The 13,632-nt window shown below is 35.6% G+C and overlaps 1 protein-coding gene across 2 annotated transcripts in view; it reads right to left on the bottom strand.

Moving 5' to 3' along the window:
• The window catches only part of LUZP2 (leucine zipper protein 2), a 184,474-nt gene that overhangs the window by 10,225 nt on the left and 160,617 nt on the right, over nucleotides 1-13,632 (bottom strand). For both annotated transcript variants that reach the window (XM_032188988.1, XM_032188990.1), the window contains exon 10: nucleotides 3,129-3,215. In XM_032188988.1, the coding sequence (XP_032044879.1) occupies nucleotides 3,129-3,215 (87 nt within the window). The remainder of the gene's footprint in view (nucleotides 1-3,128; nucleotides 3,216-13,632) is intronic.

Here is a 13,632-nt window from a genome sequence, read left to right as displayed (position 1 = left end):
AACAGCCTTCACAGCCTTTTCCTCATCCACCCAGCATGTCACTTTGTCATAGAAGGAGATCAGGTTCCTCAAGCAAGACCTGCCTTTCACAAACCCATGCTGACTAGGCCTCATTGCCTGGTTGCCCTGCAAATGCCACGTGATGACACTCAAGATAATCTGCTCCATGAGCTTCCCTGGCACTGAGGTCAAACTAACAGGTGTATAGTTCCCTGGGTCTACCCTCCGGCCCTTCTTGTAGATGGGTGTCACATTTGCTAGCTGCCAGTTGACTGGGACCTCCCCTGATAGCCAGGACTGCCGATAAATGATGGAAAGTGGCTTGGCCAGCTCCTCCGCCAGTTCTCTCAGTACCCTCAGGTAGATCCCATCCGGCCCCATCAACCTGTGTACATCCAAGTGCTGTAGCAGGTTGCCAGCCATTTCCCGGTGGATTATGCTCCCATTCTGCTCCCCATCCCCTTCCACCAGCTCAGGGTGCTGGGTATCCAGGGAACAACTGCTCTTGCCACTAAAGACTGAGGAAAAGAAGGCATTAAGCACCTCAGCCTTTTCCTCATCTCTTGTAACTAAGTTTCCCCCCGCATCCAGTAAAGGATGGAGATTCTCCTTAGACCTCCTTTTTGTGTTGATGTATTTATAAAAACATTTTTTGTTATCTTTAATGGCAGTAGCCAGTTTGAGCTCCAGATGAGCTTTGGCCTTTCTAATTTTGTCCCTGCACAGCCTCGCAACATCCTTATAGTCCTTATAGTCCACTCCATCCTTACAGCGTGGCCCACCCTCTTTTCCAAAGATTATAAACCCTCTTTTTTCTTCTAAGCTCAAGCCACAAACTAATCCTGTGACTTTTTAAAAATTGTACTGCAAGATCTGTTTCTACTAGGGATAAATATCACACTGATTAGTTTCCTTGCTTGCAGGTGTGGCTATCCTAACAATTGATTTTGTAACTCATCTCTCAGGGCTATTCCTTCAACAGACACTAGAAGCACAGCATGGTGAAACTTCATAGACAGCTTTTTGCATATTAGTGTCAATCTTACTTCTTATGTGAACAGAATAAAACTATTAATATTACATAGTATACCTATTTTTCAGTTGGAAAAATAGCTACACAATTAAAGGCAAGACAAGACTGACAAAACTATTTCTAGCTTAATTTTCCAATAAGGAGTATTACCCAGCAAGGCACAGTGAATTTATATGCCCCTATGGTATTCTTTCTCTAATTTTACAGCTATTTCTACAAAGAGGAGATTTTGTCAAACACAGATTTAACACACCTCAGAAATTTAAAATGTAATGGAAATGTGAGTCCCACAGAACATAGAATTGGTCTTAAAATATAATAATTATTGAGAGATTAAATGTTATAAATCTTAATCTTATTAATCATGTTTAGAAATACAGCCTACTTTCTTTATCTGTGAATTATAATGCACTTAGAAGGACAAAGGGAATAGGGTTAAGGTTTAATTTATCTTCAGTCATGACAAATAGTTCAACTCCTCAAGACCTCTAACTCCAGTTGGAGTCTTCCTCTGCTTTCTCTCTTCTCATTTTCTCAAAATACTAATTTGAGCCATACTGACTAAATGGCTAAATATACTAGCTGGTAGCAGCAAAAAAATTACACCCTCTCCCCCAAGTCAAAATAATTAAATCCCCACTTATATGGAGAAGTGCATCTTTTCTGTGTCTTTCATTGCATGGTTTGACATAGAAATTTGGCACTTTCTCACGTTGAGCAATGTTTTAATTTCTCGTTTTTGCTGTTTTAAAGTATTCACTTCAGTAAAAAGATTATTGAACCTCCTTCCACAAACAGTCTGCAAAGCTCTACCTAAACTAAATTGGATTCCATCAAATGTTTCCTAACTTTCCCAAGCAGTAACCAACCTCCATTTGGAGTTAGCTCCAGCTTCAGAATTTTAAATCTTATTCTTTCATATCCTTCTTCAGATTTTAGTAGGTAGGGACATTTTCTTCATCTTTAAATATAAAGAAAGCTGTAGCATCAAATTATGCACTCTTCTGGATATGCAATTTCTTTGCCTCTGCCCCCTCTAGAGGTTGTGGCAGAGGGGAGCTCAATTATGATTGAATAAATTATTAATGCTTGCAATAAATGGGTAATAAGAATAGCTTTTTACAATTTGTTGGGTGCTAGCAACAAAGTGGGTAGGTCAATCACCTAGATCTGTTTTCCAAACATTTCTTCATGCTGCTATATGCTAGTATGATTGCTATCAGCAAGCTACCCAGTTACCTCCACAGAAGTTTGTTGTGTTTGGAGGAAGGCAATGTGCTCAGTAGTTCATTCAAGAACCATTACGACTGTCTTATTTTTTTCCCTATTTTTTATATTGCACCTTCAAATTAGTCATGGCAGTGCAATATTTTTTCAACTACTTTACTGAAAATATACTCTGAGCATAAATTCTCTCTCTCATTTTTCTGTTTTATTTTCCTTCCTGTTTTGTCTTATTTGTATTGTTCTATTTGCAGCCATAGTAAATGCAATTGGGATTTATGTTCCAGCTCTCACCATGCTGCATGGATGAGATTTTTGACTTGCTAAAAGCAGAAGACTTAGCTTTCTGTCAGATGTGTCATGAGAAGAATAAAGCTTGTGGCTTGCCTAGACTGGTAGCGCTTACCTACTTTCAATATTATATTGTCATCTCTTGGTGTTCAAGCTAAATGGCTCCCTGAAAGTTCTTATTTTCCTTTCTTTTCCTTTCCTTCCCTAATTAAATGTAGCATCTGTGACAACTGTACCCAACTATTTTTGGAAATGTTGCATAAACAATATTATGCATCTTGCTGTGCTGCAGCAACTCATCAACTACAGAGCTGCATGAACAAATCACATCTTTTCCCACTTCTTTTCTTCCCTGAAAAGCTCTACAAGTCCTTTTAAGTAATCTTTAACAGAAATCCAGAGAGTATACCTGCATGGATTGACCACAAGGACAATTCACTCCTCTGTGCTTTAAAGTAGAAAATAGCTGGCTTATGATATATGTGTCAGCTTGGTTAGGAAAAATAAAGCACATTGCTAATCATTTAAGGTTTTCATACAATCTGGATTAAAACCTGATTTCTAGGATAAATTGGCTTACATCTCGAGAATCGCACTCCTGGATGCTCTGATTTTCTTCCTTTCTTGAGGTCATGTGAAGATTCTCTTTCTCTGATGAGGCATTTTGCTAGACATAAGAAATAAAAATAAAATTAAATAAACAGTTATTATAGATAAAACTTCATAGAAGTCACATTAGAAAATCAGGAGAACCACGAAAATCAGATATTGCAAATTGTTAACTACTTTATATACTGCGTTTTCATCAAGTTTTATTAAAAAAAAATGCTTTAACATGCATTCTTATTAAATCATTGTTTTATAAAGGATTACTTCTGCATAAATAAATGTCAGGACTTTCTATCTGAAAGCTGACCACACAAGAAATGACTTGGTGGTATATTGTTTTGTATTTTATTAAGGAAGATCAATGCTTAATAACGCAGTTCAAGTGAAATTACTTTTTTTTTTTTTTTTTGTACAAAGATTTGGAAGGGGGTTAAAGAAGAAAAGAATTTTGAAAACTCATATTTCTCTGCCTCTTGCGGATTCCGGGACACATTTAGGCATTGAGTTTAAGCATTTTATGAACTGCTTTAGATTATTTCTGCTGCCTACAGTCTCTGCCTGCTGGGACCTCATGTCAGTGTGAGTTGGCAAAATGTTCTCCATTTCATGCCTTTCATTTACCTCCTTAAACTCAAAATGGACTTCTATATGGAGCAGTTACTCTACAGTCTAGGCTATTGCTTCATATAAGCAGCAAATTTCCTTCCACTGAAATACTAGATGTTTTACACTTGATTTTCCACATTTGCTGCAACTTCTAAGGTTCAAAGAGGCACAAATGAGAAAAATATGCACTGCATTTTCTAGAGAGCTTTTACTAAATTTGTACCTCAGTAGTTTTTAATTACCTTGAGAGCTTCACAATCTTGTGGCCTTAAATAGTAGAGTATGGTATAGCATGATAAGGAATTCTTTCAATTAGAAATGATCCCTAAAAATCTGAAAAATATATCACTTGCACTAACTGGAAATTCTAATGTGCATATGAATGCTTGTATATTCTGCTGAAACTAAGTAAAATAGCTGGATGAACCATAATTTCATGAGATGATCAGTATCAGCACCCTACTATTAGTTTGGCAGAATTACTTGTTTAGAAAGTATTCATCTTATAGTGATAATGACAGTTTTTTTTTTTCACAAGCTCTTTCTCTTCTATCTGCATTTAGAGGTCTAATTCAAAGTCCACTGGAACTCACAATAGTAATGTACATGACTTAGCAGAGATTTAGAAGAATTTCCCAAAAATATATTTGCTAAAAAAAACCCTCACAACTCTATGACTTGTTCTTTCAGAAAATTCTGCTAGAATGTATTCCAAGAAAATACTTAAATTCCAAAAGCAACATGGACGATCCTCTGTTTTTGTTGATGTTTGTTTTTGTTAAGTTTCAGATATGGGATGGGAGCAAGGAACATATCAAAATAATTTCTCTGTGAAAAGTTTGAATTTCAGACATGAGTTTTGGAATGCTGAGCCATCCTTTCTCATGTTCCCTTATACTGTATTGAATTACTAATGACTATAGAACTTTTAAAAGTGTTGCAGAACAGGAGAAAAAAAATGCACAGGTTACTGTTTGTAATATTTCTTTGCTTATCAGCTCTTCAGTGAGGAATTGTTAGTTTTATAGAACAGATGACTATCAGAAAAATGATCATGAGATGAACAGACAAAACAGATAAATACAAAAATTGTTTTGTGAAATAATGAATATAATCTAATGTCTGATCTTTTATCCGTATTGAGTTATTTGCCTGTTTGGACTGCAGTAATTACAGTTCTGCAAATCTAAATTTCCTCCTAACGAAAATGAAAGGAGTATGCACAGTGAATGATTCACAGTACATATAATACACAGATTAACCTGACTTGTTGACTACCTGCATCTTTACATCCACATAGGAGGCCAGAAAAATCAGCCAATTCGAACCCTTATTAACAGAAGAAAATATATGTCTTTGTATAGACATAGCTTTCTCAGCACATTGAACTAATTTCCACAGAACAAGGGGAAATGTGAGTTATTTAGGTGAGACTATCATCAAGGAAGCATTTTCCCAGTGTCTTGTTTTCAAATACTACTTCCAGAAAAATGAAAACAAAATTTCCCATTCTTATCCTCTTTAATATTCAAAATATTTGAGTGTAGCACTCCATCCTAAAATTATCACCTTTTTTCTCTCCACAAATAAATTACAATGTTTTTCAGTTTTCATGCAACTGCTTAACCACTTGAGCAGCGGGCACTACTCAGACACCAGCCAAAAGTCGGTAATGGCAACAGGTCTGATTCATTTGGTGCCTGGTGCCTACTTGACAGTCATCAAGTCTCTGCTATCCTCTGCCACACCTCTGCTATTGCACAACCATCATCTTCAATTATGTTTCATACGGTTACCCTAAGCTGACTGCATCTGTACGTCTTCTAGATTGAAATGCCATGGTCTTGCAGTGGTCCAAGAAGTATACCAGAACCAGGAAGACCAGGTGGCAGAAGGACAGAAGACAGGAACATGTCTTGCCAGGCTCTGGCTGATTCCTGGAGCTTTAAGTTCTGTGCTTACTTCCAGAATCACATATGGCGTTCCTGTATTTTATGAAGGTAGATTTAATCTATAATGCTTTGACACTAAGACTGACATCTTACATGAAACCAGAGAGAAAATAAGTTGATATAGATAAATCAATATTTTTGAAGGCTTATCTGCTTGCCGATGATGTGGAAGTCTTTGAGGTAGACTTTGCCAACAAGAATCTTTGTTATTAAAAGTTATTTCTCCTAATAAAAAATGAATATGCTACTTTGCCTGGATTAAGCCTGTTTACTAAAAAACAGGTTACCTAATAAAAAATCCACCAAATATTCTGCAGCAAATTGTTCTGGAAACTGTTTTGGAAACAGTTTCTGAATTCCTTCCCAATTTGCCTGAAGACTTCAGAACCCTCCTCAAAGCTTTTAAATCCAAGATTTCACATGTGAATATTTTATTATAACCATTTTTCGTTGAAGTATTTTAGCAATTGCAGTATCTCCTGGTGTGACATTACAAATATGACTAAGAAGTGAGCTTTAAATTTCAGATATTTCAAGTAAGCACATCTTTTACAATGCACTTAGCACATACACTTGCTGATTAAATCAGTTGGTGTGTGCTTTGCTTGCAGCCAAAATTCCAGAATACTTATGACGGGAAAGCAAGCCAAACTCATTATTTCTTTCCGTTCTCTTCCAAAGTCTGTATTAGAAGAAATGACAGAGCCCACCTCTGAGCCCACCCAGAGCTGCATGCCTTTGAAATTTCCTTCACATATACTTCATATATTTTTCACTTTTAACATGCTACCAACTTTCCTCTCAATGCATTCATTTTTATCATAATGTCTTCTAATCACTGCTAAAATCCTACAAAGATCAACTGAATTCCACCTTTCATTATCTCTTTTGACTTTGATACACAGTTCAATTCTTTACTATCTTAGACATAATCTTATCAGATCTTTGTTCTTCCCACGTGGCTTTTTGGCGCGACTGAATAACTCTTACTTTCTCTGGTCAACGTTTGTTGATGTTAGATGTCAGACTGTCAGGCCTGCTTGCTGGATGATTTGCCAGCATAAATTAGGACATTTACTTCCTGTCATTTAGGCCATCACAGGTTAATGTTTTCTACACTAAGGATTTCTGGTGGTATTCAATTTCCATATTAAAAGAGGAATTTTATTTTAATTAAGGATACTCATACGGATCTAATAAGAGGATTGCATGGCATTTTGAATGAGATCTAAGATAATTTTTCCCCAGTGACAGACACTGTCATTATGATAAGCATATTCATAGAGTGTTTTGATAAATTTTAAGTGCTGAAATCATTGGAGTTTGCCCAGAAACACTTGTTTACTGGCCCACTCTCCAAACATTCAAAACTACCTATGGCAAAGACTTGCTAGCTAGTTGGCATGCCTGGTCCCTCTGGCTGTACTTTGTGACGTCTGTGTGTCATGTTGAGCAAGGTAAGCATAAGAGTCCCCCCTGGGCTGGGCGGGCTTCTATTCACCTGCCTTCAGAGGGATTGCTAACCACTGTCTTCAAAAGGGACTACAAAGAGCTCTGATTAACCTAAACTATACCTAAAGCCGAAGTTGTCCCCTCTTTCCAGTGCACTCAGGAATTTGTACTCTTTTGGGAGATGTCTTACTCCTTTGGGATAGATATGATTTATTGTCATGCCTAAGAAATCCAAAATTGCTCAAGGAGTTGCAGCACTAAATGTAAAAACCTACAGCACATTTATGTGTAGCAGGTGGATGAAGTTGTCAGACTTTTCTGGGCAAGGTATGTAGTACAAGAGCCAAAAATATCTCCTTTCCAAAATCAGTTCTGTTTGACTGCTCCTGGAAACCAGGGACTTGGTCTGCACACCACACACAGGCCAACTGCAACATAATGCCTTCATTTTGTTCAAGAAAAAGGCATCAATCCTACGATCTTTCCCTTCCCCCTCTCTTTTTAGTTGCACTATTTGTAATTGCAAAAGTATTGTTATTTTTGGATTGTACAATAGACTTTTTAACCTGCTCTTCTAGCCCTTTACATTTCAGATGTTTCTGCTGTAGCTCTCCACAACAGAAATCACAGTTAAATATGCATGACTACCTGCAGAGAATATAAGGCAAACCATTGTACCACGTTTCTTTACATCCTGACTTGAAAATCTTTCACAGCATAACCAACACATAAAAATAAATGACAAGTCCAATACTAATAACAGTACATCATCATCTGTATTTCTGTGACAGTGATTGTCATTGTATATGTGTATATACATGTGTAGGTGTATACAACAGAACTAACTTTACTACACTGTCAGTATTCAAAAGTAAGTGGGAGGAGATAAGCTTTTTTTTTTTCCTATTTAATCCATATCTACAGAGTTACATTAACAAATGACAATTCATCTCGAAGGACTGCAAATCCTACAGTGTACCAGATCTTTACATTTCTACATATTGCTTCTTAAGCAAACAAAACTCCCCTCAATTTTTCATTTGCACTATATTCAGACATCTTTAAGGCAGAAAATAGCTGTTTTCTGGTACATTATGCTGATGCTGAGCATTGAGCACAACATCAGAAGTTTGACAAATAATCTAGGGCAACCTCACTCCCCACTAAAACTGAAAATTGTTAGGACATATTTAGCATGGATGCCGAAAGAACGCATTTCTCATTTCACGTGGATTTGTGTTGCTTGTAATGAAATTTCTCTGAGATGAACATTCATGATAAGCTCAAATGGCTGAACATCCATCAAAAGGAAAGGATTTCTTCTTTCAAAAAGATCTTTGAGATGAGAGATACTATATTTAGAAGATAATTTCCTGAATCATCCTTATCATAACATTACTAAATGCATATTTTTCCCTCACACGTGGGCTTGCCTCTCAGTGGTATATTATACTGGACATTAATATGGGTATTAAAGTTTTAACATGTTTCTTTGTTAATTGTTCCAGGATTCTTCCTCTCTTGAAAATAATATAATAAAAAAAATAGATGGAGGGAAATAAATAAATATATAAGAACTCATACAGTCACATTGAAAAGAGACAGGTAAAGTATGTAGATGATTTCTAGCACTGTTTGTAGCATTTGCTTCTACATCAGAAGTCTCCCAGTTAAAGTGTGTCTCCCTAGGAGATAAAAAAAATAAAAATAAAAAATAATAATTAAAAAACAAAACAAAACAAAACAATGTATTTACTTAAACACCTCAAAACAAGGGGAAATGACTCTAACAACCTTTCTAGAGGAAGCTAGAGCTAGTATTGTGCTCCTTGAACACCAGACTGCTGGAAGATAAGTCTACTCTCAGACACAGGTGCAAAGCACCCTCTCCCTCTCTAGGGAAACCAAGCACTATGTGTAGCCAACTCACAAAAGTGGTTATATTAAAGATGTGAAAGAGGTGCAGAAGATGAAAGTAGTGACAGTTTATCTTCCTCTGGTAATACAAGATACAGTTGCATTTTCAATATGGAGTCAAACTCCATTACCTATGCACAAAGCATGTAGTATTTATGTCCAGCTGCCTCAGAGACAACCACAAGGAGCTGGTGAAGGAGATAAGACTTGTGGCAAAGCAACATACTTGTACAGAAACAACTGGACAGCTATTCTATTGCTTCTTAATAAGTAATGGATGCCTATTCAAAGCAATTTCCCAAATTCCTAGCTATGCACAAATAAAAGAAACCACATCTATTTATTATTATGCTCTAAATTCTGTTTTTTTTTTTTTTTGTTTGTTTGTTTTTTTGTTTGTTTTTTTTCTCTAATACAGCTTATTTTGAAAGCACTATGTATTTCACATAACTTAAATACGATTTCTAGTAGAACCTTAAACCAGCATTTTCAGTTGCCTGACTTCCTTGTAACAAGTGCATTTTTTTCTTTGCATTTCCATGAAAAAAGAGACCATGAAAACATATGTGATCAGTTTTCTCGGGATCAATACGAAGGCTTCTGTAATGATCTACTCTACCTCAGTTTTCAACGCAGTCAAAAAGATGCATTTACCATTTCCCTGCAAACAAGGACTCATGATAGAGAATACTTAAGTCATGTGCTTTAATGAGATTAAGCAAAAATAAACAAAAATCCAGAGAGACAAATGGAGAAAAAGAGTTAGAATTACATGAATTATCTGAAAAAAAAAAAAAAAAACAAAAAACAAAAAACAAAAAACTCACAGAAATACTGCTCCTCATATTACCTTGTGAAATCCACAAATAATAATGTGCATTAAGCTGAAGACAAAATATCATCTCCTTATCATACAAGGAACATGCTTGTATGAAATATCTGATAATTAAAAATACTGAAATTATTGGAGACAGTGGTTAGGTTGGCTGTTCAGGAAAACATAGTGCTAAGAGAACCCCATAAAACAAAGTTTTGGACTCTGGTGAACCTAAATATTTTCCTCTGAAATTACATTTTAATGGATAATGACCATCATAATAATCTAATTAGCGTACACACACCCCGCTTGTGCATCCACATTTACATATTATATACAAAGATCATATTTCATCCTATATAATATATTCATTTAGATATAATTTAGTGCATTTATATATGTATGTACTCAAGTGTGAAACAGAACACGACATTAAGAGCAAATGCTATCAGTGTAGTTACTAATTTACTTTTTTTTTCCTCTAAACAGCATATGATAATGCCCTGGTTCTTATTCTTTCTAACTTGCAAGATAAAAAGAAAATTCAATAAACACTGATGCAATGAAATTTTGCATTACACACTCAAGTAACAGAGAATGGAACTGTTAAAAGCATTTCAAAGAAAACTTACAGTTTAGCATAACTGTAATACTGCTATCCACCCTCTTCTCTGGAGCACTTGGCACTCTGCATACTGTTTAGATATAGGCTATAAAAACACACACTTGTGTCTTGTGTTGAAAGTTGTGTGCATGTTAATAGCCATATGCACTTAAGGAGATACTGAAAAAACATTTCCATTATTTCTGATGGCAAAAACAATCTGATCATTTTATAAGTCTGACAAGGTGACAGTTTCAGCAGAGTTAGAGGCAGTGATGGGTTTGTTCTTTTTTTTTTTTTTCTTTTTTTATGTGCTTCCCAAGTTTTCCTCTAGCAGACACAGTTATTGTTGAACGAAATGTTATTATACTTGCTGATATCTTTAGATTTGAAGGTCACTGCAAGTTCTCAGAAGCATGAATTATTCTTTTTCTTTTTATTTGTGACAGCACCCAATTTATATTTTCATGTACTCTGTGGTTAGCAGAGTAGATGTTCATTTGCACAGAGGAAAGTAAGGAAGCAATTTCCTGTTGTTGTTTGTGTTTTTAACAGGAGTTTAATAGTCCTTTTGTCTTAGAATATTTCGTAACACTAATAACAGCAGCAAGATAAAAAATGCTAGCAAACACTCATGAATGATTCAGCATATAGGAAAAAAAAGAGCTAAATTAACCAAACTCTTGATTGTGAGCCACTTTTTCTGTTCTTCTCAAGTTATACATGCCATTGCAGTAGTTTTCGAAGTAAATGTGTATAATGTCCAGGCTATCAAGCACTTGAAGCAGAAATACTTCAAGCATGACATCTACTCCCCTTTTTGCAGAAGGTGGAACAAAAGGTTTGCCACCGATACTTTTTGAGTCTGTATAAATGTGTAATAAACTGAATGCAAAGCACTGAAAGCTGATTAACCACAGCTGCTTTAGTCTCTACTGGCTCACTGTAGCAATTCTATCTTCTGTTGTTTTAGTCTTCAGACTTCCCACTATCACTATCATTTGTGAATGAAAATAAAAAGTCAAAACATTTTAACCTAAAATAACAATATTTTAACCTAGAATAATATGGTGAGTTACAGTGTATACCTGCTACTACCTGTAAAACCATGGATACCTGTATACAATAACCCCCCAGTTGCTTGTCCTAAACAGCTTATGGTGACTTGCACTAATTTTACCTCTTTTTCACATTAAAATAAATAAATAAATAAATAAAACCACAACCCAAGAATAGCCTGAAGTCCAAAAACAGTCAGACAGCATTTTCTTAAGGCTCTTACTACCACAGATATTTTCATTCACTCCCATTAGATCTATATAATACCTAATAATAACCCAGCAAAATTTCAGTCTGGGTACATTTTGACAAGCTAAATTTGCTCTGCAAAATCATTCAGGCTGCCACATTTTTTCCTTGCCTGTGCTTTTCTACAGTATATCTCCTTATGAATAAAGACCAAACTAAACAAAAACAGTCATTTAAAGTGCAGCTTGACCTTAGTGATAAGAGAACTAACCTGTATTAGTAAGAAATTTAATATATAACTGTGGAGGACAATCAGGCACATACGGTGTACAGAACAATTCTGCTGCCATACAGTTTTGGGTGATAAAAACTTGTGCAGTTAGAGGAAAGATTCTTAATTAAAAAAGATATTTTTAGTCTTCTGCAGATAACAGAACTGAGAACTAAATACATGAAGAAATCTGCAGTGTAAAAATCTAGACAAAATATTTGAGGACAGATGGTATTCTGATATTACTCGAAATGACACTGCATCGCAATAACATCACAAAAACAACAACAAAAAAAGCTATTTAACTTTGAGGGTCACTGACCACTGTAAAATTTTCCAAATGAATCCTAATTACAAAAACACCTGTGCCCAGTTACTGAATGCTAATCCAATGAAAAATGTAACTTTTAGCATTGAAATTTAGCACTGAGATAATTTCTCATTTACTACCAGTGGTAGGTTAGCCTATTGTTTGTTTCCCTCTTTAGCAGAGGACGTAATTGTGAAGTGAATTTAAAGGACACTTCTCATAGTCTGCTAAACATAATCAGGTCTTTTTCTTTGCTAAAAAAATATCCCAACATGCTTTTCACATTCATATTCTAAGTTCTGTGATTCTATGATTATTATTCATAAACTTAAATTATTCTAATATAAACATCAAGATAATTTTTTGTATATTTAAAAACCTATACAATAAGCCCATTAGAAAGAACATCTTATCAGTAAAAAGCAATGAGAGATCTCAGTATTATCACGTCAGTAAGTGACACTGAATTCTGTATGAAAAGCCAGTGGAAATGCTAAAATAATTGCTTTGTGTGCTTATATGTTGGGGTTTTGTGTGTAAGCAGGTAGGTGTTCCCACAGCTGTCTACATTTTCTGCCTCTCTTTAATCATTTGGCTGATATGTAAAGAGGAGAAAAACAAAAAGACATCTCCTTCTGAAAGGCATCTCCTTTATTGTGAGAATTTCATCCAACAGATGAAATTTTGTGCCTTAAAAAACAAAATTATACTTTGTACAATCCAGTCAGAAAAAGTCTCGTTAGATCTACTCTACTCCATTTGCAGACCTAGCTTTTGTTAATCCTGACTTTTATAGGTGACAGAAATGTTCTGTTGCTATACAATTGCCCTTCTTTCAAGTCAGCTGGGCTAATGATACAAACATGTCATGAAGGTTAGCACAGCCTCTAATGATGTAGTGAAGCGTGAATATTCTGAGGACAGCTGACTGCTGTGGAAAGCAGTTGATAACACATTACGGGTTCGCTTCTGCAAAATCCTAGGCACCAGTGGAGCAATTTCAGGGCAAGCTGAGAAATCTCAGTGCCTTACAAAAAAGGGTATAGTTACTATGAAGTCCTTTGCCTTTGGTTTTTTAATCCCTGTATGCAAACTATTTGCATGAACTTTCTGGACAGAGAATTCCCTTTGATTAATTTCCTGTTCTGTCACAGATTTTCAAGAAAATGCTTATGTAGCAATACAGGATTTCAGTTTGTAGGAAAGGATCTATCAGGATCTCATGGCACTATGGTCTGGTCACTGGCTTACAACAAAGTTGCGCTAAAGGCATTTTTATAATTCATCCTACAGTGTAT

This window comes from Aythya fuligula, chromosome 5 (assembly GCF_009819795.1).
Source record: "Aythya fuligula isolate bAytFul2 chromosome 5, bAytFul2.pri, whole genome shotgun sequence".
Classification (NCBI taxonomy): Eukaryota; Metazoa; Chordata; class Aves; order Anseriformes; family Anatidae; genus Aythya; species Aythya fuligula.
Note: the sequence above shows the minus strand (reverse complement) of the source record. Positions and strands in the feature narration are given on the sequence as shown.